The sequence below is a fragment of the Pristiophorus japonicus genome, chromosome 14, assembly GCF_044704955.1.
Source record: "Pristiophorus japonicus isolate sPriJap1 chromosome 14, sPriJap1.hap1, whole genome shotgun sequence".
Taxonomy (NCBI): Eukaryota; Metazoa; Chordata; class Chondrichthyes; family Pristiophoridae; genus Pristiophorus; species Pristiophorus japonicus.
In genome coordinates this window covers 26,961,977-26,987,933 of record NC_091990.1, presented here as the reverse complement: position 1 = coordinate 26,987,933, position 25,957 = coordinate 26,961,977, and the positions used below count along the sequence as shown (strand labels likewise).

Sequence of the window (25,957 nt, the reverse complement as noted above, 5' to 3'; positions counted from 1 at the left end):
CCGACAGTGGGTGGGCGGGGCATTGGGATTCGGGTCTCCCCGTCTCCCGTTCCGGAGTTGAGCCGCTGAAATTTGCCCAAAATCCAAACTGCAAAGGATTCAAGCTACATTAGCTACCCTCCAGTCCATAGGAACTGATCCTGAGTCGATTAGACTGTTGGAAAATGATCACCAATGCATCCACTATTTCTAGGGCCACTTCCTTAAGTACTGGGCCCCCGTCAAAATAAGATGGCGGCCGTGGCCCCTTTAATGGAGGCCGCACCTCCATTTTACACACACTGCAAACACTGTGCACCGATAGAAAACACTGTCGAGGGCACCGAGTGACGGCTGGAAGATTTTCTAAGGTGAATTTTGCTTGTGTTGCACGCTTTGATGACGCACATAGGAGGTTTGGCAGCAGCGGATCGGAAGTGGCGACGACCAGAAAAACCACCACGGAGAATTTGGCGAGCGGCGGCTATTCAACTACAAATCGGCAGCCATTTGACACCACCACATGTCCGCTGCTTTCCAGCAGTAGCGGGCCTTATCGGGAAGCTGAATTTCGGCCTCATTATCTGGTCATTATCACTTTGCTGTTTGTGTGAACTTGCTGTGCACAAATTGGCTGCCACGTTTCCTATTTTACAACAGTGACTACACTCCAAAAGTACTTCATTGGCTGTAAAGCGCTTTGGGATGTCCGGTGGTTGTGAAAGGCACTATATAAATGCAAGTCTTTATTTACCGTAATTCCAGCCCCTCTCTAACACCTCCCCGCCTAATCCAGCCCCTCTCCAACACACACACCCTTAATCCCAGCCCCTCTCTAACACACACACTTAATCCCAGTCCCTCTCTAACACCCTCCCCCCACCTAATCCTCGCTCTTCTCTCACACACACTCTAATCCCACTCCCTCTCTAACACCCATCCCCCACATAATCCCAGCCTCTCTCTAACACACAACCCCTAATCCCAGCGCCTCTCTAGGAGGGGAAAAATAGAGTATGAGAGGAAGCTTGCTGGGAACATAAAAACTGACTGCAAAAGTTTCTATAGATATGTGAAGAGAAAAAGATTAGTGAAGACAAATGTAGGTCCCTTGCAGTCAGATTCAGGTGAATTTATAATGGGGAACAAAGAAATGGCAGACCTGTTGAACAAATACTTTGGTTCTGTCTTCACGAAGGAAGACACAAATAACCTTCCGGAAATACTAGGGGACCGAGAAGGAGGAACTGAAGGAAATCCTTATTAGGCGGGAAATTGAGTTGGGGAAATTGATGGGATTGAAGGCTGATAAATCCCCGGGGCCTGATAGTCTGCATCTCAGAGTACTTAAGGAAATGGCCCTAGAATAGTCGATGCATTGGTGATCATTTTCCAACAGTCTATCGAATCTGGATCAGTTCCTATGGACTGGAGGGTAGCTAATGTAACACCACTTTTTTAAAAAGGAGGGAGAGAGAAAACGGGTAACTATAGACTGGTTAGCCTGACATCAGTAATGGGGAAAATGTTGGAATCAATGATTAAAGATGAAATAGCAGCGCATTTCGAAAGCAGTGACAGGATCGGTCCAAGTCAGCATGGATTTATGAAAGGGAAATCATTCTTAACAAATCTTCTAGAATTTTTTGAGGATGTAACTAGTAGAGTGGACAAGGGAGAACCAGTGGATGTGGTGTATTTGGACTTTCAAAAGGCTTTTGACAAGGTCCCACACAAGAGATTGGTGTGCAAAATTAAAGCACATGGTATTGGGGGTAATGTACCGACGTAGATAGAGAACTAGTTGGCAGACAGGAAGCAGAGAATCGAGACCTGGGGTCATGGTACATCAGTGATTGAAAGTTAGCATGCAGGTACAGCAGGCAGTGAAGCAGGAAAATGGCATTTTGGCCTTCATAGCTAGGGGATTTGAGTATAGGAGCAGGGAGGTCTTACTGCAGTTGTACAGGGCCTTGGTGAAGCCTCACCTGGAATATTGTGTTCAGTTTTGGTCTCCTAATCTGAGGAAGGACGTTCTTGCTATTGAGGGAGTGCAGCGAAGGTTCACCGACTGATTCCTGGGATGGCAAGACTGACATATGAGGAGAGACTGGATCGACTGGGCCTGTATTCACTGGAGTTTAGAAGGATGATAGGGGATCTCATAGAAACATATAAAATTCTGACGGGACTGGATAGGTTAGATGCAGGAAGAATGTTCCCGATGTTGGGGAAGTCCAGAACCAGGGGACACAGTCTAAGGATAAGGGGTAAGCCATTTAGGACCGAGATGAGGAGAAACTTCTTCACTCAGAGAGTTGTTAACCTGTGGAATTCTCTACCGCAGAGAGTTGTTGATGCCAGTTCATTGGATATATTCAAGAGGGAATTAGATATGGCTAAAGGGATCAAGGGTATGGAGAGAAAGCAGGAAAGGGATACTGAGGTGAATGATCAACCATGATCTTACTGAATGGTGGTGCAGGCTCGAAGGGCCAAATGACCTATTCCTGCACCTAATTTCTATGTTTCTAACACACAACCCCTAATCCCAGCCCCTCTCTAACACACACACCTTAATCCCAGCCTGTAACATTCTCTACAACACACTCTTATCTCTGCTGTAAACTGTTATTACACTGTGTTGGTCCCCGAGAAAAGGATGAAGTCAGTTTCACACAGAAAAATGCAGAGCATTCATCAACTACCCCAGGTGCAAACTGGTCTGGCTCACCTTCTTGGGTCAGTGTGAGCTAAGGGGAACCAGCTAGTGACTGGAAGGAAACTGCACACACCTGTACCTGGTCCAGAAGTCCGCACACACCTGTACCTGGGCTGGGACACACCTGTACCTGGGTGGGACACACCTGTACCTGGGCTGGGACTCACCTGTACCTGGGTCAGGAATCTGTACACCTGCCCATTAAGAACTGCGGGTTGAGTGAAGTACTGGAGGCCAGGCAGTGCCCATGGACTGTATCGCCACAGGAGACGGGGGATTGGGAACAAAGCATGTGTGTGTGTGTGTGTGTGTGTGTGTGGCGAGGAGGGTCTGTGATGCTCAGTTAATGCTATAGTCCGTCAGAGGGAAGAGATCGAATGGATCTCTGGAACGGGGAAATGTGCAGAGATTCAAACGCAATTCAGGTTCCATCGATGGGCATTGCTGTCTCCTTGAGGATTACTGTTTAACCTGCATCGTGATACTGTCGCGTTCCTGCAGAATCTGCGAGGGAGGCACAACACAACCAAGATCAGCAAATATTGTGCAAAAAAACAAGTAGCCAGAATCGCCCAGAACCACCCGGCTCCTCGGAGCCCTGCTGATGATATCAGGAGCTTTAATAGCCCTGACCTTCAGAGTGAGGAGACCCGGGGGAGAGAGAGAGAGAGCTGCAAACACTGAGTTGAATGATGGGCTTCGCAGAGTTTTATTTTAATGTGGACAACGGTTACCTGGAGGGGCTGGTCAGAGGGTTTAAAGCTGGGATCCTGAAACAGGCGGATTTTCTCAACCTGGTGCAATGCCAGACGCTGGAGGGTGAGATCCTGTTCAACTTTCGGTTCTTCCAGTTCTCTTCCACTCCCGACCTTCGCTGGGAGAGTTTGACAGGTGTCGAGGACCCTTCCCCGGTGATGTACTCGAACTGCAATTCTTCCTGTGTGGGACCAGCACCCAGGCAGGATGGGTGGTGGGGCGGGGGGGTGAGGGGAGGTGGGGGGAGTGAGGAGAGGTTGAGGAGTGAGGAGGGGTTGGGGGGGGGGGAGTGAGGGGAGGTGGGGAGGGAGTGAGGAGGGGGGAGTGAAGAGGGGAGAGTGAAGGGAGGTGGGGGGAGTGAGGAGGGGGAGTGAGGGGAGGTGGTGGGAGTAGGGGGTGAGTGGGGGGAGTGAGGGGAGGTGGGGGGGAGTGAGGTGATGTGGGGGTGGGGGAGCTGGGGGGAGTGAGGGGGGTGGGGGGAGTGAGGGGAGCTGCGGGGTGGGGGGAGTGAGGGGAGGTGGAGGGGGAGTGAGGGGATGTGGGGGGAGTGAGCGGAGGTGAGTGGGGAAGGGAGTGAGGGGGTGGTGGGGGGGAGTGGGGGTGGGGGGGAGTGGGGGTGAGGGGAGTGAGGAAGGCAGGGAGTAAGGGGAGGTGGGGGGGAGTGAGAGAAGGTTGGGAGAGTGGGGGGTGGGGGGAGTGAGGGGAGGTGGGGGGTGTGGGGAGTGAGGGGAGGTGGGGGGTGGGGGGAGTGAGGGGAGGTGGGGGTGGGGGGAGTGAGGGGTGGGGGGTGAGGGGAGGTGGGGGGTGGGGAGAGTGAGGGGAGGTGGGGGGTGTGGGGAGTGAGGGGAGGTGGGGGGTGGGGGGAGTGAGGAGAGGTGGGGGTGGGGGGAGTGAGGGGTGGGGGGTGAGGCGAGGTGGGGGGAGTGAGGGGAGGTGGAGGGGTGGGGAGTGAGGTGAGGGGAGGTGGGGGGAAGTGAGGGGAGGTGGGGGGGAGTGAGGGGAGGTGGGGGGGAGTGGGGAGGGGGAGGTGAGCGGAGGTGGTGGAGGAGGTGGGAGGGTAGGTGAAGGGGAGGTGAGGGAAAGGTGGTGGGAGGTGAGGGGAGGTGAGGGTGAGCGAGTGGAGGTGGAGGGTGAGGGGAGGTGGAGTAGTGAGAGGAGGTGGGGGGAGTGAGGGGAGGTGGTAGGGGAGTTGGGGGGGGAGTGAGGGGAGGTGGGGGGAGGTTTGAGGGGAGGGAGGGGATGTGGTGGGGGGAGTGAGGGGAGGTGGGGGTAGGAGTGAGGGGGGAGTGAGGGGAGGTGGGGGAGTGAAGGGATTTGGGGCGGAGTGAGGGGGTGGGGAATGAGAGGAGGTGGGGGGAGTGAGGGGAGGTGGGAGGAGTGAGAGGAGGTGAGGGGAGGCGGAGGGGAGATGGGGGAGTGAGGGGAGGGGAGTTGAGAGAAGGCGGGGGGAGGTGGGGGGAGTGAGGGGAGGTGGGGGGGGAGTGAGGGGAGGGGAGGTGGGGGTAGATGAGGGGAGGTGGGGGTAGATGAGGGGAGGTGGGGGGGAGTGAGGGGAGGTGGGGGGACTGGGGGAGTGAGGGGAGGTGGGGGCAAGTGAGGGGAGTTGGGGAGGAGTGAAGGAGGTGGGGAGGCGTGAGGGGAGGTGGGTGGGGTGGGTGAGGGGAGGTGGGGGGTGAAGGGAGGTGGGGAGTATCATGTATGTAACCACTATATTAATATAACACCACTGTATTACTGTATACACTCAACCTAGATGCACACCTTGACCACAAGGGGTGAACTTGTGGGAGACACTCCTTACCTGATCTCACAGGTATAAAAAGGTAGGTCCCACGCAGGGCCATTGTCTTTGGAGTTCTGTGAATAAAGAGTTAAGGTCACAGAGTGACCTTGTCCCCAGAATGTGCCTCGTATGGTTTCATACTGTAGAGTAAGGACTTTACATTGGCGACGAGAATCGGGAATTCACGACCCACGAGAATGGTCACCGGTGGCACAGAGGAACAGTACTGTGTTGGGGAAGACTGGGACGATGTTGTCAAGAGGCTTCAGCAGAGTTTCGTTACAAAACTGGGGATGCAACTGGCTGGGGATGCAGCGGCCGACAAGCGAAGAGCTCATCTTTTGACCAGCTGCAGACCAAAGACTTACGCGCTCATGAAGGACTTACTAGCACCCGAAAAGCCGGCGGACAAAACCTTTGAAGAACTTAGCAAATTGATCGGGGAGCACCTCAAACCGGCGAGTAGCATACATATGGCCCGACATAGATTCTACACCCACCGACGTCGTGAAGGACAAAGCATAGTTCATGCTGGAGGTGTGGGGGAAAACACTCAGCTCGATCTTGCAGATTTCAACAGTTCGTAGCGGACCTCCTGCGTTTGGCCAGCCTCTGTAAGTTCACAGACGCTTGCAGGGGGCAGATGCTAAGGGACTTCTTTATCGAGGGCATCGTTCATGCGGGAATTTTCTGCAAATTAATTGAGACCAAGGATTTGACCTTGGAAGCGGCGGCGTTGTTAGCTCAAACTTTCATGGCGGGGGAGGAAGAGACGAAAATAATATACATGCGCATTTCTGCCTCTAACGCAGCGATGGATCAGGGAGTCAACATCTTCAACACGATTCAAAGAACTGCAGGCAGGCAGGGGCAGTCCGACACTCCACAGGCAGCAATAGACCCCAGAGCAGGACCTCAACAGAGACAATGGCAGGCTGAACGGACATTCACCCTATCACAATGGACAATGCGGCCCGGGATGGGGCCATTGACACCCACTAATAGGGTACTTAAGAGCAGTCAATGAGACAGTCAGCGCGGAATGCCTGGCAATAGTCCCTTTATTCCCAAACTTTAACTCATGCTCGACGTGTGGGGGAAAACACTCAGCTAGATCTTGCAGATTTCAACAGTTTGTCTGCAGGAACTGCAATCTCAGTGGCCACTTAGTTCGAATGTGCAGGAAGTTTGCAACCAGACTAATATATGAGGCGGATGGACCAAAAGAGGGTTTTTTGAGGTAAGATGACTTTTGGGGCAAATCGATGGACGCTGAGGTTCAGCGGGTCCATGTGGCGAATATTCACAGTTCATACACCAAAACGCCACCAAAATGAGGGTTTTATTAAACGGTATCCCAGTACGCATGGAGCTGGGCACTGGGGCCAGCCAGTCACCCATGGGCATTCAGCAATTTGAGAAGTTATGGCCACTTAAAGCCAGTAGACCCAAATTAGCACATATTGAGATACAATTACGGAGTTACACTAAAGAAATCATTCCGGTGCTAGGCAGTGCAATGTTAGCTGTCACACACAATGGGTTAGTGAATTGGCTGATGCTCTGGATTGTCCCGGGCAATGGTTGGGGAGGAGCTGGTTAGCCGAGATGAACTGGAAATGGAGGGATGTTCACGCAATGTCATCTGTGGAGCGAAGTTCGTGCTCACAAGTACTACAATTCACTATTCCAATCTGGCGTCGGGACTTTCAAAGGCACTAAAGTAGTGATACACGTCACCCCGGACACCAGGCCAGTGCACCACAAAGCCAGAGCGGTGCCATATGTGATGCGGGAAAAGATCGAGTGCGAATTGGACCGGCTGTTGAGAGAGGGTATCATCTCGCCTGTTGAATTCAGCGACTGAGGCGAGCCCCATCGTTCCCGTTCTAAAAGCGGATGGCTCTGTCAGGATCTGTGGTGACTGCAAGGCCACCATCAATCGGGTGTCCCTACAAGACCAATATCCGCTCCCGAGAGTGGAGGACCTCTTCGCCACGCTGGCAGGCGGCAAGCTGTTCACCAAGTTGGACCTCACTTCAGCCTATATGACCCAGGAATTGGCCGACGAATCTAAATTACTGACCACCATCAGCACGCACAAGGGACTGTTCGTTTATAACAGGTGCCCGTTTGGCATTCGATCAGCGGCCGCGATTTTTCAACGGCACACGGAAAGCCTGCTTAAATCCATTCCTGGAATGATCCAAGACGACATCCTCATCACGGGTCGAGACACTGAGGAACACCTCCACAACCTGGAGGAGGTGCTACGCCGACTGGACCGGGTAGGCCTGCGACTCAAGAAGTCTAAATGTGTGTTTTTAGCTCCTGAGGTTGAGTTTCTGGGCAGATGGGAATCGGCCCACCGAATCCAAAACCGAGGCGATTCGACGAGCACCCAGGCCCTGCAACACATCGGAGTTGTGTTCATTCCTGGGACTGTTGAACTATTTCGGGAACTTTCTGCCGAGCTTGAACACGTTGTTGGAGCCGCTACACGTGCTCCTGTGTACGGGTTGCAATTGGTTTTGGGGGGACTGTCAGTAACGGGCTTTTGATCGGGTGCGAAACCTACTTTGTTCAAACAAGTTGTTGACCTTGTACGACCCCTGTAAAAAATTGGTTCTGACATGTGATGCATCGTCCTATGGGGTCGGGTGCATGTTGCAGCAAGGCAATGCTGAGGGTCAACTACAACCTGTGGCTTATGCCTCCAGGTCGCTCTCTCAAGCAGAACGGGGATATGGGATGGTCGAGAAGGAAGCGCTTGTATGTGTCTATGGTGTAAAAAAAATGCATCAGTACCTCTTTGGTAGGAAGTTTGAATTAGAGACGGACCACAAGCCATTAACATCCCTGTTGTCAGACAGCAAGGCTATCAATGCCAACGCATCAGCTCGCATACAGCGATGGGCTCTCACGCTGGCTGTTTATGACTACTCCATCTGGCACTGGCCCGGCATTGAAAATTGCGCTGACGCGCTCAGCAGACTTCCACTGGCCACCACTGACGGGGCAGCGGAGCAAAGCACTGCGATGGTCATGGCTGTCAATGCCTTTGACAGCGCAGGCTCCCCCATCACAGCCCGCCAGAGATCCCCTCCTAGCCCTGATTAAGAAATGTGTCCTGACTGGGGATTGGGCGCCCGCACACAGAGCAAGCCCTGAGGAGGTCACACCGTTCCACAGGCGGATGGATGAGCTCTCCATCCAAGCCGACTGCCTACTATGGGGCAGCCGGGTAGTTATGCCCCAGAAGGGCAGGGAGGCATTCATCAGGGAACTCCACAGCAAGCACCCAGGCATTGTGCTGATGAAGGCCATTGCCCGGTCACACGTTTGGTGGCCTGGAATTGATTCAGACCTGGAACACTGTGTTCGCAGGTGCACGACATGTGCCCAGCTGGGTAATGCCCCCAGGAAGGCCCCACTCAGCCCATGGCCCTGGCCCACCAGACCATGGTCACGCATTCATGTTGACAACGCGGGCCCATTCATGGGAAAGATGTTCCTTATTGTGGTAGATGCGTACTCGAAATGGATCGAGTGCATCATTCTGAATTCATGCACGTCATCCACTACCGTGGAAAGCCTACGTGCGATCTTTGCAACCCATAGCTTGCCGGACATCCTGGTTAGTGATAATGGCCCATGTTTCACAAGCTATGAATTCCGAGAGTTTATGTCGGGTAATGGCATCAACCACGTCAGGACTGCGCAGTTCAAGCCGGCCTCTAATGGCCTGGTGGAACATGCGGTCCAAATCATTAAGCAAGGTATGCTCAGGATTCAAGGACCCTCCCTAGAATGCCACTATTGCGTCTCCAGTTGGCCTATAGATCCCGACCGCACTTTCTCATGGGTGTCCCGCCTGCAGAGCTACTCATGAAATGGACACTCAAAAATCGGTTGTCCCTCATTCACCCAGTCCTGACCGGCATATTTGAGGGCAAGCGCAAGTCACAAAACAAGTACCATGACCATAATCCAAGGGGAGATGTATAGAAATAAATGATCCTGTATTCGTCCTTTATCACGCCAAGGTGCCCAAATGGCTTGAGGGCACTGTAATTGACAAAGAGGGGAATAGGGTCATCGTGGTAAAACTCAACAATGGTCAGATATGCCGTAAGCATCTGGACCAAGTAAAAAAAAGGTTCAGCATCGACACTGAGGAACCTGAAGAAGACCATGAGATGGAGCTCACAACACCGCCAGCGAACGAGCAACAAGAGCAATCGGAAGAATGCACAGTCCCTGCGGTCAGCCCAGACAGGCCAGAATCACCACAGGTGACAGACACTCACGTCAGTGTCCAACAACCAGAGCCCCAACTGTGGCGCTCCACGAGGGAGCGTAGACCACCTGAAAGACTAAACCTATGATCCCAATAAGACTTTGGGGGGGAAGGTGATGTCATGTTTGTAACCACAATGTAACACCACTGTATTACTGTATACACTGAACCTAGATGCATACCTTGACCACAAGGGGTGAACTTGTGAGAGACACTCCTTACCTGATCTCACAGGTATAAAAAGGGTGGTCCCACGCAGGGTCATCGTCTTCGGAGTCCTGTGAATAAAGAGTTAAGGTCACAGAGTGACCTTATCCCCAGAATGTGCCTCGTGTGATTTCATACTGTAGAGTAAGGACTTTACAGGGGGTGTGAGGGGAGATGGGGCTACCTAGCCTGATCCTATCTGATGTTTAGTGTGTATTGAGCACAGTTTGCTGCGGATTTAACCCTTGCTAACCAGAGAGACGCTTGCTGACTTTCTGCAGACCTGAAGCTCCATCTCCAGAGTACAGACTACGGCAGCTTTCTGTCCAACGAAACAGGCCCTCTCACCGTTTCTGTGATTGATGATAAACTGAAACAGAAACTGCTGCTGGAATTCGTCTATCTACGGAATCACGCCTTACAGCCGCTCACCACCTTCCTGGATTACATCACGTTAGTAACGGGGCTTTGCGCTGTTTTGCTATCATATTAACATTTGGAAGAGGCGGTTAAAGCAGGTCTGAGGAAATCGGTGTTTCATTAGTAACACAGTCACAAAGCTCAGTGAGTTGCAATCAGTGTGAGTGACTGTGTGTGTGTGTGAGTGAGTGATAGTCAGTGAGTGACAGTGTGTGTGTGAGTGAGTGATAGTCAGTGAGTGACGGTGCATGTGAGTAAGTGGGTTACATTGGGTTATACTGAGCTGCACTGGCCTGTACTTGTCTGTACTGGGCTGCGGTGAGTTGGACCTGCCTTCACTGGCTATTGACTTTCGATGTGAACTTTCCGATAGTTCCAGTTCTGGACTCAGCTCTTCCTTATTGGTGATCTTATTAATTGCTGCGGAGTTCAGTGTAACTCACGCCCATTGGCTGCTCTGTTTTAAAGGTACAGCTACATGATTGACAATGTTATCCTGCTGATCACGGGCACCTTGCGCCAGCGTCCGATCTCCGAGCTTCTTCCCAAGTGCCATCCCTTGGGAAGCTTTGAGCAGATGGAGGCCGTTCACATTGCCCAGACCCCCGCTGAACTCTACAATGCTATCCTGGTCGACACACCACTCGGTAAGAGACGGACTAACTGACAGCAGAACCGTGCAACTGAAGTTCAGTAATCAAAGGCAAATCTCTGATCATTAGCCAGGAACAGCGGCAGTATCATAGGATGTAGGGCCAGAGTATACTGGTCAGTGCAATGTCTGAGAGTCTCAGTGTACTGGTCAGTGCAATGTCTGAGAGCCTCTGTGTACTGGTCAATGCAGGGTCTGAATGTCTCTGTGTCTGGACAGTGCAGGGTCTGAGAGTCTCTGTGTACTGGTCAGTGCAGGGTCTGAGAGTCTCTGTGTATTGGTCAGTGTAGGGTCTGAGAGTCTCACTGTACTGGTCAGTGCAGGGTCTGAGTGTCTCACTGTACTGGTCAGTGTAGGGTCTGAGAGTCTCACTGTACTGGTCAGCGCAGGGTCTGTGAGTCTCTGTGTATTGGTCAGTGCAGGGTCTGAGAGTCTCACTGTCCTGGTCAGGGCAGGGTCTGAGAGTCTCACTGTACTGGTCAGTGCAGGGTCTGAGTGTCTCACTGTACTGGTCAGTGCGAGGTCTGAGAGTCTCACTGTACTGTTCAGTGCGGGTTCTGAGAGTCACTGTACTGGTCAGTGCAGGGTCTGAGTATCTCTGTGTACTGGTCAGTGCAGGGTCTGAAAGTCTCTGTGTACTGGTCAGTGCAGGGTCTGAGAGTCTCACTGTACTGGTCAGTGCAGGGTCTGTGAGTCTCTGTGTATTGGTCAGTGTAGGGTCTGAGTGTCTCACTGTACTGGTCAGTGCAGGGTCTGAATGTCTCACTGTACTGGTCAGTACTGGGTCTGAGTGTCTCACTGTACTGGTCAGTGCAGAGTCTGAGAGTCTCACTGTACTGGTCAGTGCAGGGTCTGAGTGTCTCACTGTACTGGTCAGTGCAGGGTCTGAGTGTCTCACTATACTGGTCAGTGCAGGGTCTGAGTGTCTCACTACTGGTCAGTGCGAGGTCTGAGAGTCTCACTGTACTGTTCAGTGCGGGTTCTGAGAGTCACTGTACTGGTCAGTGCAAAGTCTGAGTGTCTCTGTGTACTGGTCAGTGCAGGGTCTGAGAGTCTCACTGTACCGGTCAGTGCAGGGTCTGAGTGTATCTGTGTACTGGTCAGTGCAGGGTCTGAGTGTCTCACTGTACTGGTCAGTGCAGGGTCTGAGTGTCTCACTGTACTGGTCAGTGCAGGGTCTGAGTGTCTCACTACTGGTCAGTGCAGGGTCTGAGAGTCTCACTGTACTGGTCAGTGCAGGGTCTGAGTGTCTCACTGTACTGGTCAGTGCAGGGTCTGAGAGTCTCACTGTACTGGTCAGTGCAGGGTCTGAGTGTCTCTGTGTACTGGTCAGTTCAGGGTCTGAGAGTCTCACTGTACTGGTCAGTGCAGGATCTGAGTGTCTCTGTGTACTGGTCAGTGCAGGGTCTGAGTGTCTCACTGTACTGGTCAGTGCAGGGTCTGAGAGTCTCACTGTACTGGTCAGTGCAGGGTCTGAGAGTCTCACTGTACTGGTCAGTGCAGGGTCTGAGAGTCTCACTGTACTGGTCAGTGCAGGGTCTGAGTATCTCACTACTGGTCAGTGCAGGGTCTGAGTGTCTCTGCGTACTGGTCAGTGCAGGGTCTGAGTGTCACTGTGTACTGGTCAGTGCAGGGGCTGAGTGTCACTGTGTACTGGTCAGTGCAGAGTCTGAGAGTCTCACTGTACTGGTCAGTGCAGGGTCTGAGTGTCTCACTGTACTGGTCAGTGCAGGGTCTGAGAGTCTCACTGTACTGGTCAGTGCAGGGTCTGAGAGTCTCACTGTACTGGTCAGTGCAGGGTCTGAGAGTCTCACTGTACTGGTCAGTGCAGGGTCTGAGAGTCTCACTGTACTGGTCAGTGCAGGGTCTGAGTGTCTCACTGTACTGGTCAGTGCAGGGTCTGAGAGTCTCAGTGTACTGGTCAGTGCAGGGTCTGAGTGTCTCACTGTACTGGTCAGTGCAGGGTCTGAGAGTCTCACTGTACTGGTCAGTGCAGGGTCTGAGAGTCTCACTGTACTGGTCAGTGCAGGGTCTGAGAGTCTCACTGTACTGGTCAGTGCAGGGTCTGAGTGTCTCACTGTACTGGTCAGTGCAGGGTCTGAGTGTCTCACTGTACTGGTCAGTGCAGGGTCTGAGAGTCTCACTGTACTGGTCAGTGCAGGGTCTGAGAGTCTCACTGTACTGGTCAGTGCAGGGTCTGAGAGTCTCACTGTACTGGTCAGTGCAGGGTCTGAGTGTCTCACTGTACTGGTCAGTGCAGGGTCTGAGAGTCTCAGTGTACTGGTCAGTGCAGGGTCTGAGTGTCTCACTGTACTGGTCAGTGCAGGGTCTGAGAGTCTCACTGTACTGGTCAGTGCAGGGTCTGAGAGTCTCACTGTACTGGTCAGTGCAGGGTCTGAGTGTCACTGTGTACTGGTCAGTGCAGGGGCTGAGTGTCACTGTGTACTGGTCAGTGCAGAGTCTGAGAGTCTCACTGTACTGGTCAGTGCAGGGTCTGAGTGTCTCACTGTACTGGTCAGTGCAGGGTCTGAGAGTCTCAGTGTACTGGTCAGTGCAGGGTCTGAGTGTCTCACTGTACTGGTCAGTGCAGGGTCTGAGAGTCTCACTGTACTGGTCAGTGCAGGGTCTGAGAGTCTCACTGTACTGGTCAGTGCAGGGTCTGAGTATCTCACTACTGGTCAGTGCAGGGTCTGAGTGTCTCTGCGTACTGGTCAGTGCAGGGTCTGAGTGTCACTGTGTACTGGTCAGTGCAGAGTCTGAGAGTCTCACTGTACTGGTCAGTGCAGGGTCTGAGAGTCTCACTGTACTGGTCAGTGCAGGGTCTGAGTGTCTCACTGTACTGGTCAGTGCAGGGTCTGAGTGTCTCACTGTACTGGTCAGTGCAGGGTCTGAGTGTCTCACTGTACTGGTCAGTGCAGGGTCTGAGAGTCTCACTGTACTGGTCAGTGCAGGGTCTGAGAGTCTCACTGTACTGGTCAGTGCAGGGTCTGAGTATCTCACTACTGGTCAGTGCAGGGTCTGAGTGTCTCTGCGTACTGGTCAGTGCAGGGTCTGAGTGTCACTGTGTACTGGTCAGTGCAGGGGCTGAGTGTCTCACTGTACTGGTCAGTGCAGGGTCTGAGTGTCTCACTACTGGTCAGTGCAGGGTCTGAGTGTCTCTGCGTACTGGTCAGTGCAGGGTCTGAGTGTCACTGTGTACTGGTCAGTGCAGAGTCTGAGAGTCTCACTGTACTGGTCAGTGCAGGGTCTGAGAGTCTCACTGTACTGGTCAGTGCAGGGTCTGAGTGTCTCACTGTATTGGTCAGTGCAGGGTCTGAGTGTCTCACTGTACTGGTCAGTGCAGGGTCTGAGTGTCTCACTGTACTGGTCAGTGCAGGGTCTGAGAGTCTCACTGTACTGGTCAGTGCAGGGTCTGAGAGTCTCACTGTACTGGTCAGTGCAGGGTCTGAGTATCTCACTACTGGTCAGTGCAGGGTCTGAGTGTCTCTGCGTACTGGTCAGTGCAGGGTCTGAGTGTCACTGTGTACTGGTCAGTGCAGGGTCTGAGTGTCTCACTGTACTGGTCAGTGCAGGGTCTGAGTGTCTCACTGTACTGGTCAGTGCAGGGTCTGAGAGTCTCACTGTACTGGTCAGTGCAGGGTCTGAGAGTCACTGTACTGTTCAGTGCGGGTTCTGAGAGTCACTGTACTGGTCAGTGCAGGGTCTGAGAGTCACTGTACTGGTCAGTGCAGGGTCTGAGTGTCACTGTGTACTGGTCAGTGCAGGTTCTGAGAGTCTCACACTTGTGCTGTTATAACACACATTCTGCGTTGGATCAGACAGTGTGTCAGGCTGTGATAGTTTGTTTAAATTGAACACTAACTTAGTGATTTCCACTTCCCAGCTTCCTTCTTCCAAGACTGCATCTCGGAGAATGACCTTGATGAAGTCAATATCGAAATATTACGAAACAAACTCTACAAGGTAACAGCAATGAATCTGATTAAATTCCAGCCTGTAACTTGCTCTTGCATATCTGTTATTCTATATACACACCACACAAGCCCCTCGATTAGATTCCAGACTGTAACTTACTCCCAGGTATATGTTAAAGGAACAAAAGAACGTAAGAAATGGAAGCAGAAGTAGGCCTTATGACCCCTCTGGCCTGCTCTGGCATTCAATAAGATCATCACTAAACGTTTACATCAACTCCCTTTCCCGTCCTATCCCCATATCCTTTGTTTCCCTTAGTGTCCAAAAATCTATCAGTCACAGTCTTGAATATACTCAACGATTGAGCATCCACAGCCCTCTGGGGTTAGAGAATGCCAAAGATTCACAACACTCTTGAGTAAAGAAATTTCTCTTCCTCTCAATCCTAAATGGCCGACCCCTTATCCTTAGACTATCTGTTATTCTATATATAAACTCCCCGAACCCCTTGTTTAGATCCCAACCTGTAACTATGGATATCAGTTATTCTTTAAATAAACCCCACAGAACCCCTGGTTGGATTATTTTTATTTCTATAATCGATCTGAGGAGAACTATAAATTGATAAATGATTTCCTGCTCACGAGCCTCCGGGTCGGCACTTTGCTGTTTCAGGCTTATCTCGAATCGTTTTACGGCTTCTGTAAAGAGCAGGGCGGGCAGACTGAACAAGTGATGTGTCCCATCCTGGAGGTGAGCACTTTTAACAACTTCCCACACTGTGATTGCTTGTTTCTGTAAAGTGTAGCTCCAGCAGACTGGCCCTGAGACTCTGGAACAATCCAGAGAATCATTAAAGCGAGGAACCATCAGGAAAGGCTGGAGTTCGAGCCCAGTCATAGGGAGCTCAGAATAGAATGGGATCTGTGAGGGCAGCTATTGAGGTCTCCACCACTGTCACTTGATTCGGAGGGTCCCGGCACAAGAAAACAGCATGCACTAAGTACATATGTAACAAACGGGAATATGAAGAGGTTACAAAAAAAGTTTAAAAAAAAAACAATTAGGAAGGCAAAAAGGAACTACAAAATTAAATTATCGAGGAATATAAAAATAAATAGTAAAGTATTCTACAGACAGATAAATAACAAAAGAAAAATCAGGATATAGATAGGGCCATTATGTGGTGCACAAGCTGAAGTCACAGGTAATGACAGCGAAATGGCAGAAATATTGCTTCACTATTTACCAGGAAGACATGGTGGACATGACATTAGAAGGGATTAAAAAATATATAAAGGCATTTTAACTAGAAAAGGAGGAGATAATTGCTAAACTAATCAAATTTGGAGAATAAAAAAACCCTGATCCAGAAAGATTGCATCCACGCATATTAAAAGAAGTTAGAGAAGAGATAGCAGAGGCATTATTGCACATACATAGTTTTAAATCATTAAAAAGGGAATAGTTGCAGAGAACTGGGGGACAGCTAATGTGATTCCTATATTTAAAAAGGGAGATAGTCCAGGGAACTATAGACCAGTTAGCTTAACATCAGTGGTAGGAAAGATAATGGAATCTTTACTCAAAGATGTAATAGAAAAACATCTAGAAACCGAAGATATAATAAAGTAGTCAGCACAGATTTCAAAAGGGAAGGTCACACTTTACCAACCTTATTGAATTCTTTGAAGAAGTAACAGAAAGAGTAGATAAGGGCATTGCAGTAGATGTAATATATTTGGATTTCCAAACGGCCTCTGATAAAGTATCACATAGACTTATAACTAAGATCAGAGCATGTGGAATCAGGGGTCAAGTAGCAGAAAACAGAGAGTAGGGGGTTAAGAAAGAAAAATAAAAGACTTGCATTTATATAGTGTCTTTCATGACCACCGGACGTCGCAAAGCGCTTTACAGCCAATTAATTACTTTTGGAGTGTAGTCACTGTTGTAATATGGGAAATGCGGCAGCCAACTTGTGCACAGCAAACTTCCACAAACAGCAATGTGATAATGACCAGATAATCTGTTTTTTTTTGTTATGTTGTTTGAGGGATAAATATTGGCCAAGTTACCAGGAATTACTCCCCTGCTCTTCTTCAAAATAGTGCCATGGGATCTTTTACATCCACCTGAGAAAGCAGACAGGGCCCTTGGTTTAACGTCTCTTCTGAAAGACAGCACCTCCTACAGTGCAGTACTCCCTCAGCACTACACTGGAATGTCAGCCTAGATTTATGTGCTCAAGTGGGACTTGAACCCACAACATTCTGACTCTGAGGCAAGTGTGCTACCCACTGAGCCACAGCTGACAGAGTAGTTACTCAGACTGGCAAAAGTTGGGATATGATGTTTCACAGGGATCAGTGCTGGGACCACTGTTGTACACCATTTACATTCATGGTTTGGACTCTGGAATCGGAAATACAATTTCAAAATTTGCAGATGACGCCAAAGCGTGGGGGAGTTAATACAGAGGAGAACTGCAACAAGATACAGGAAGACATTAATAAGCTTGCAGAATGGGCATGTAATTAGCAAATTAACTTCAATATAGATAAGTGTGAGGTGGTGCATTTTGGTAGGAAGATTAAGAAGGTCACATAATGCTTGGATAATAAAAGTCTGAATGTTGTAGAGGAACTAGTGATCTGGGGGTACAGATACACTAATCACTAGAAGTAGTGATGCAGGTTAATATGGCCATTAAAAAAGCAAACAAAGCACTGGGGTTCATTTCTAGAGGGATGGAATTGAAAAGCAAATAAATTATGTTAAACTTGTATCAAATCCTGGTTAGGCCACACTTGGATTACTGATTACTGTGCACTGTTCTGGTCTCCATATTATAAAAAGGATATAGAGGCATTGGGGACATTGCAAAAAAGATTCACAAGGATGATATCAGAACTGAGAGGATATACTTATCAGGAAAGACTGAACAGGCTGGGAGAGAAGACTGAGGGGGTTACCTGATAGGGGTCTTCAAGATTATGAAAAGTTTTGATCGGGTAGACATAGAGAAGATGTTTCCATTGTGGGGGAGTCCAAGACTAGAGACCATAAATATAAGGTGGTCACTAATAAATCCAATAGGGAATTCAGGAGAAAAGTATTTACCCAGAGAGTGGTTAGAATGTGGAACTCGTTACCAAAAGGAGTGGTTGAGGCCAATAGCATAGATGTATTTAAGGGGAGGCTCGATAAATACATGCAGGAGAAAGATCATAGCAGGTTATGTTGATGGGCTGAGATGAAGTAAGGTGGGAGGAGGCTCCTGTGGAGCCTAAACACTGGCATAGACCAGTTGGGCTGAATGGCCTGTTTCTGTGAATTCTGTGTAACTTGATGCGACTGTCTGATTCTGCGAGTCTCTCTATAAGCATGGTCTCACTCTTAGGGACTTCTCCCACTCCTTTTGTATTTCTCTGTCTAGTTTGAAGCTGACCGTCGTGCATTTATTATCACCCTGAACTCCTTTGGCACTGAGTTGAGCAGAGAGGATCGGTCTGCACTGTACCCATGCTGTGGTCGGCTCCACCCAGATGGTCTGATTCTCTTGTCCAACGCTGAGGACTTTGAGCACGTGCGTGCAGTCGCTGAATATTATGCGGTATGTTCTCTCCCTGATACCCAAGCTCTCGTTGTTACTGGGATCAATACTTGGTCAATGTGCTCAGTGTGTTCTCAGCAAGTCGCACTTTCCGAGTCTGGTTTTGGCCCTTGACCAGTGTCACGGTGAAAGAGAAGGTTTGAGTCCAGACAAGGGCCCCAGCTTCCTGGCTTGTCTGGGCAGCTGAGAGCGTCTTGTGTCTGGGGGTGCTGAGAGCGCCTGTGTCTGGGGGTGCTGAGAGCGCCTGTGTCTGGGGGTGCTGAGAGCGCCTGTGTCTGGGGGTGCTGAGAGCGTCTTGTGTCTGGGGGGGCTGAGAGCGCCTGTGTCTGGGGGTGCTGAGAGCGCCTGTGTCTGGGGGTGCTGAGAGCGCCTGTGTCTGGGGGTGCTGAGAGCGCCTGTGTCTGGGGGGGCTGAGAGCGCCTGTGTCTGGGGGGGCTGAGAGCGCCTGTGTCTGGGGGGGCTGAGAGTGTCTGGGGGTGCTGAGAGCGCCTGTGTCTGGGGGTGCTGAGAGCGCCTGTGTCTGGGGGTGCTGAGAGCGCCTGTGTCTGGGGGTGCTGAGAGCGTCTGTGTCTGGGGGTGCTGAGAGCGCCTGTGTCTGGGGGTGCTGAGAGTGCCTGTGTCGGGGGGCTGAGAGCGCCTGTGTCTGGGGGTGCTGAGAGCGCCTGTGTCTGGGGGTGCTGAGAGCGCCTGTGTCTGGGGGTGCTGAGAGCGCCTGTGTCTGGGGGTGCTGAGAGCGCCTGTGTCTGGGGGTGCTGAGAGCGTCTTGTGTCTGGGGGGGCTGAGAGCGCCTGTGTCTGGGGGTGCTGAGAGCGCCTGTGTCTGGGGGTGCTGAGAGCGTCTGTGTCTGGGGGTGCTGAGAGTGCCTGTGTCTGGGGGGGCTGAGAGCGCCTGTGTCTGGGGGGCTGAGAGCGCCTGTGTCTGGGGGGCTGAGAGCGCCTGTGTCTGGGGGGCTGAGAGCGCCTGTGTCTGGGGGTGCTGAGAGCGCCTGTGTCTGGGGGTGCTGAGAGCGCCTGTGTCTGGGGGGGCTGAGAGCGCCTGTGTCTGGGGGTGCTGAGAGCGTCTTGTGTCTGGGGGTGCTGAGAGCGCCTGTGTCTGGGGGTGCTGAGAGCGCCTGTGTCTGGGGGTGCTGAGAGTGCCTGTGTCTGGGGGGGCTGAGAGCGCCTGTGTCTGGGGGGCTGAGAGCGCCTGTGTCTGGGGGGCTGAGAGCGTCTGTGTCTGGGGGGGCTGAGAGCGCCTGTGTCTGGGGGGCTGAGAGCGTCTGTGTCTGGGGGTGCTGAGAGCGCCTGTGTCTGGGGGTGCTGAGAGCGCCTGTGTCTGGGGGGGCTGAGAGCGCCTGTGTCTGGGGGTGCTGAGAGCGTCTTGTGTCTGGGGGGGCTGAGGGGGCCTGTGTCTGGGGGGCTGAGAGCGCCTGTGTCTGGGGGTGCTGAGAGCGCCTGTGTCTGGGGGTGCTGAGAGCGCCTGTGTCTGGGGGTGCTGAGAGCGCCTGTGTCTGGGTAGCTGAGAACGTCTCTCTTTGGCCTCGATTGTAACCTCTTCCGACAGGCAGGAAAAGGTTGAGCAAGGGGTTAGAATTTTTTAAAATCGAGATTCTGCCTCCAGCCCACCCTGTTCCCGGTTGCTGTAATATTCCCAGCAGTGATTCGAGCCCTGGCAAGGCTCCCACGAATGTCTGAAACCCAGCAGCAGCACAGGGCATGGAGGGAAGGTTTTAAGACTTGACCTCCCTTTGATTCCTTGTGGGCCAGGAGGAGCAAGTGTGCTGCCAACGCCCCCACCCCACCCACAACCCCGTCGCACCCCAGGCCCTGCAAAGAATCCTTGAGCCTTCCCCCGATCTTTGGTGCATTCCCTGCCCCAGCTACCATCCGGTATATGTGTCTCTCACCACTGTCATGGGTGGGGTTCAGAGCCCATGCTTCCCATTACCTCAGGATAGTATCTATTTCTGATCTGCCTCTTGCTCTGTTCCATCAGGAATATAAATTCTTGTTTGAAGGTGCAGAGAAGAATACGGATGAGAAGACCCTGGAGGACAAGTTCTTTGAATATGAGGTAAAGGCCCTGATTGGGCTCCTCATCCCATTTACCCCGTTCACCCTATTCATTCCTTTCACCCCCTCAACTCCCTCATTCCTTTAACCCACTTTCATCCCCTCATCCTTTACCCCATACTTTCTGAAAAGTTGAACACAGTGGGGGTCCAAAGGGACTTTGGGGTCTACCTACATACATCATTAAGATGTCATGGACAAGTACAGAAAATAAACAAATAGGCCAATGGAAAGCTGACCTTTATATCTAGAGGACTAGAATACAAGGCATTGGAAGCTATGCTGCAGGGATACAAAGCCCTGGTTAGACCACGCCTGGAATACTGTGAGCAGTTCTTGGCACCACAACTTAGGAATGATATTCTGGCCTTGAAAGGATGCAGCGTAGATTTATTCCAAGGGTTAAATTACAAGAAGTGATTACACAAATTACGGTTGTCCAGCCTAAAATTTAGAAGGTTAAGGGGTGATTTGATCAAAGTTTTCAAGATGTTAAGGGGAACTGACAGGGTAGATAGAGAGACCCTTTGTCCGCTGGTTGGGGAGTCTAGGACGAAGGGACATAACCTAAAAATTACAGCCAGGCCTTTCATTAGTCGACACATAAAGGGTGGTATAACTTTGGAACTCCCTGATCACCTCCCCTCACCCACCACTTCCCCCTCACTCCCCTCACCTCCCCCCTCACACTCCCCCCTCACACTTCCCCCCACCTCCCCCCTCACACCACCCAACTCCCCCTCACACTCCCCCCACCTCCCCTCACACCCCTCACCTCCCCCATCACACCCCTCACCTCCCCCATCACACCCCCCACCTCCCCCCTCACACTCCACCCACCTCCCCCTCACACTCCACCCACCTCCCCCCTCACACTCCACCCACCTCCCCCCTCACATTCCCCCCACCTCCCCCCTCACACCCCCCACCACCCCCCTCACACCCCCCACCCCCCACCTCCCCCCTCACACCCCCCACCTCCCACCTCCCCCACCTCCCACCTCCCCCCTCACACCCCCCACCTCCCCCCTCACACCCCCCACCTCTCCCCTCCCCCCTCGCACCCCCCACCTCCCCCCTCACACCCCCCACCTCTCCCCTCACACCCCCCACCTCTCCCCTCACACCCCCCACCTCTCCCCTCACACCCCCCACCTCACCCCGCACTCTCCCCTCCTCACCCCGCACTCTCCCCTCACACCACCCACCTCTCCCCTCACACCCCCCACCTCCCCCCTCACACCCCCCACCTCACCCCTCACACTCCCCCCACCTCACCCCTCACACTCCCCCCACCTCCCCCTCACACTCCCCCCACCTCCCCCTCACACTCCCCCCACCTCCCCCTCACACTCCCCCCACCTCCCCCTCACACTCCCCCTCACACTCCCCCCACCTCCCCCTCACACTCCCCCCACCTCCCCCTCACACTCCCCCCACCTCCCCCTCACACTCCCCCCACCTCCCCCTCACACTCCCCCCACCTCCCCCTCACACTCCCCCCACCTCCCCCTCACACTCCCCCCACCTCCCCCTCACACTCCCCCCACCTCCCCCTCACACTCCCCCCACCTCCCCCTCACACTCCCCCCACCTCCCCCTCACACTCCCCCCACCTCCCCCTCACACTCCCCCCACCTCCCCCTCACACTCCCCCCACCTCCCCCTCACACTCCCCCCACCTCCCCCTCACACTCCCCCCACCTCCCCCTCACACTCCCCCCACCTCCCCCTCACACTCCCCCCCACCTCCCCCTCACACTCCCCCCCACCTCCCCCTCACACTCCCCCCCACCTCCCCCTCACACTCCCCCCCACCTCCCCCTCACACTCCCCCCCACCTCCCCCTCACACTCCCCCCCACCTCCCCCTCACACTCCCCCCCACCTCCCCCTCACACTCCCCCCCACCTCCCCCTCACACTCCCCCCACCTCCCCCTCACGCTCCCCCCCACCTCCCCCTCACGCTCCCCCCCACCTCCCCCTCACGCTCCCCCCCCCACCTCCCCCTCACACTCCCCCCACCTCCCCCTCACATTCCCCCCCACCTCCCCCTCACACTCCCCCTCACACTCCCCCCACCTCCCCCTCACACTCCCCCCACCTCCCCCTCACACTCCCCCTCACACTCCCCCCACCTCCCCCTCACACTCCCCCCACCTCCCCCTCACACTCCCCCCACCTCCCCCTCACACTCCCCCTCACACTCCCCCTCACACTCCCCCTCACACTCCCCCCACCTCCCCCTCACACTCCCCCCACCTCCCCCTCACACCCCCCACCATCTCCCCAGTGTATGTGTGAGGCTGGGTGCATTGTGAACCTCCTGGGTTTGGACTGAGGCCGTATTTCTGGGTTCAGTTATTTTATATACATTGGTCGGGAGTTGGGTCAGATTCGGCCGGGTGATCAGGGCTCGTTCCAGAGCAAAAGACAGAAGTTGTGAGCTGCCAGAAGCCGCAAATGCGTGAAGCAGCCCAAATGATGGCATTTTTTTTCTTGGCTTGGAGCTTTCTGTCAGAAACAGAAGGGAAATATCTTGCACTGCAGCCTGAGTGGAAACTGCTGGGCGGCACTCTCGCACAGCAGTTAGACAACAACTTTAAAATGTTTCCCGCCCATATCGGGTAGGACCGAAGAAGCAGGAACCACGGCCAAAGGTTGCGAAGCCATTGACAGGGCTCAATCATAACAGCCCAGGAAAAGGACACGGGACTTCTGGCAAAGAAAAGTTGCTCCCAAACAACTGTCTGCCCCCCGCAGGCCCAGGTGTGCTCACGTACTGCGCGAGGGCGCCGCTGACTGCAGCTGGCCCTCCTTTATCCAACTCTAACTCTCTCGCTCTCCCTCCCCAGGTGAAGCTCAACATGCTGGCGTTTGAGAACCAGTTTCACTTCGGGGTCTTTCATGCTTACATGAAGCTGAAGGAGCAGGAGTGTCGGAACATCGTGTGGATCGCAGAGTGTATCGCCCAGAGGCATCGCACTCGCATCAACAACTACATCCCCATATTCTAATCGCAACAGTCACATAAACCATGAGCAGCACCCCTGTGACCAACCTCACAGTGACCGGTCTCCCAGTGACCCAATATCCGTACCCCCCCTCAATGCCCAACACCCTCCCCCCCCCCCCACAGTGACCAGTGCCCGCGCCCCCCGGTGACCAGTGCCCCCCCCCAGTGACCAGTGCCCCAGTGCCTCACCCACAGTGCACAACCCCCCCCCCCCCCAGTGACTGCTACCACAGTGCCCAGCTGCCCCATTGCCTCTCCTCAGTGCCCGACCCCCCCCCAGTGACCAGTGCTTTAGTGCCCCAGTGCCCCCCTCGGTGCCCGACCCCCCCCCCAGTGACCACTGCCACAGTGCCCAGCCCCCCAGTGACCAGTGCCCAGCCCCCCAGTGCTCGTGCCCCCCGTGACCAGTGCCCCCCTCAGTGCCCGACCCCCCCCCCCCTCAGTGCCCGACCCCTCCCCCCCCAGTGACCAGTGCCCAGCACCCCCAGTGACTAGTGCCCCCCCTCCCCTCAGTGCCTAACCACCCCAATGACCATACCACAGGGCCCGGCTCCCCCAGTGACCAGCCCCCCCTCAGTGCCCGACACCCCCAGTGACCATACCACAGGGCCTGGCCCGCCCACAGTGATCAGCGCCCCAGTGACCAATTTCTGTAATCCAAGCAACTGATCCTGAGTAACCATCCCTCGCAACCAGTCTCGAATAACCTGCACTTTGTTCATCGTTTATCATGCCCTCAGTAATCAGCCTTTAGTCATTTGCTGGCCTCAGCAATCAGTCCTGAAGAGTTAGTTAGTCGACTAATCATTAGCTCAGCCCCTGGGCTGGAGATGCTCTGATCCCAGTAATCTCTCCCTCAATTCTATCTATCTATATTTCCTAGTTTCATGGTGATTTGGTATTTAAGGTGAGCAGTATGGGGTGGATACACTCAAAAGTCCAATCAGAAATGAAAATGATTCCTTGTGTACAAAATAGTCAATTAAAAAAAATTCAGACCTTCAGTAAGAGACTTTTTGAATTCTGTGCATATAACACGTAATGGGATTGTCACACTGCCCAGTCACACTATTCTTGGGGATTGTCACACTGCCCAGTCACACTGTGTATTGGGATTGTCACACTGCCCAGTCACACTGTGTATTGGGATTGTCACACTGCCCAGTCACACTGTGTATTGGGATTGTCACACTGCCCAGTCACACTGTGTATTGGGATTGTCACACCGACCAGTCACACTGTGTATTGGGATTGTCACACTGCCCAGTCACACTGTGTATTGGGATTGTCACACTGCCCAGTCACACTGTGTATTGGGATTGTCACACTGCCCAGTCACACTGTGTATTGGGATTGTCACATTGCCCAGTCACACTGTGTATTGGGATTGTCACACTGCCCAGTCACACTGTGTATTGGGATTGTCACACTGCCCAGTCACACTGTGTATTGGGATTGTCACACTGCCCAGTCACACTTTGTATTGGGATTGTCACACTGCCCAGTCACACTGTGTATTGGGATTGTCACACTGCCCAGTCACACTGTGTATTGGGATTGTCACACTGCCCAGTCACACTTTGTATTGGGATTGTCACACTGCCCAGTCACACTATGTATTGGGATTGTCACACTGCCCAGTCACACTGTGTATTGGGATTGTCACACTGCCCAGTCACACTGTGTATTGGGATTGTCACATTGCCCAGTCACACTGTGTATTGGGATTGTCACACTGCCCAGTCACACTGTGTATTGGGATTGTCACACTGCCCAGTCACACTGTGTATTGGGATTGTCACACTGCCCAGTCACACTGTGTATTGGGATTGTCACATTGCCCAGTCACACTGTGTATTGGGATTGTCACACTGCCCAGTCACACTGTGTATTGGGATTGTCACACTGCCCAGTCACACTGTGTATTGGGATTGTCACATTGCCCAGTCACACTGTGTATTGGGATTGTCACACTGCCCAGTCACACTGTGTATTGGGATTGTCACACTGCCCAGTCACACTGTGTATTGGGATTGTCACACTGCCCAGTCACACTGTGTATTGGGATTGTCACACTGCCCAGTCACACTGTGTATTGGGATTGTCACACTGCCCAGTCACACTGTGTATTGGGATTGTCACACTGCCCAGTCACACTGTGTATTGGGATTGTCACACCGACCAGTCACACTTTGTATTGGGATTGTCACACTGCCCAGTCACACTGTGTATTGGGATTGTCACACCGACCAGTCACACTGTGTATTGGGATTGTCACACTGCCCAGTCACACTGTGTATTGGGATTGTCACACCGACCAGTCACACTGTGTATTAGGGTCCAGTGGTTCTGTTACTGGACTAGTAATCAAGGGAACGTGTGTTCAAATCCCACTAGGGCAGTTTAATAAATATAATTCAGCTTTAAAAAGCTGGGGAAAAAAGCTGCCATCAGTAAAAGTGACCATGAAGCTGTCGGATTATTGTAAAACCCCAACTGGTTCACTAATGTACTTTAAGGAAGGAAATCTGCTGTCCTTA

At 52.8% G+C, this 25,957-nt stretch overlaps 2 protein-coding genes across 2 annotated transcripts in view; one reads left to right on the top strand and one right to left on the bottom strand.

The window, feature by feature from the left end:
- LOC139279580 (TMF-regulated nuclear protein 1-like) overlaps window positions 1–3,178 on the bottom strand; it is a 3,966-nt gene extending 788 nt beyond the window's left edge. The window contains exons 1-2 of the mRNA XM_070898703.1: window positions 3,165–3,178; window positions 1–65 (exon numbers count right to left, since the gene is read on the bottom strand). The exon at window positions 1–65 is cut by the window's left edge and continues 788 nt beyond it. Coding sequence (XP_070754804.1) covers window positions 1–65; window positions 3,165–3,178 — 79 coding nt within the window. The remainder of the gene's footprint in view (window positions 66–3,164) is intronic.
- A 215-nt stretch (window positions 3,179–3,393) lies between these two features.
- Window positions 3,394–23,739, top strand: LOC139279579 (V-type proton ATPase subunit d 2-like). Its single transcript, XM_070898702.1, has 8 exons — window positions 3,394–3,520; window positions 10,029–10,200; window positions 10,636–10,814; window positions 14,703–14,782; window positions 15,410–15,487; window positions 18,174–18,350; window positions 20,325–20,402; window positions 23,257–23,739. Exons 1-8 carry the CDS (start codon window positions 3,394–3,396, stop codon window positions 23,416–23,418), a joined length of 1,053 nt encoding a protein of 350 aa, XP_070754803.1. The 3' UTR covers window positions 23,419–23,739.
- Window positions 23,740–25,957: the final 2,218 nt, after the last annotated feature.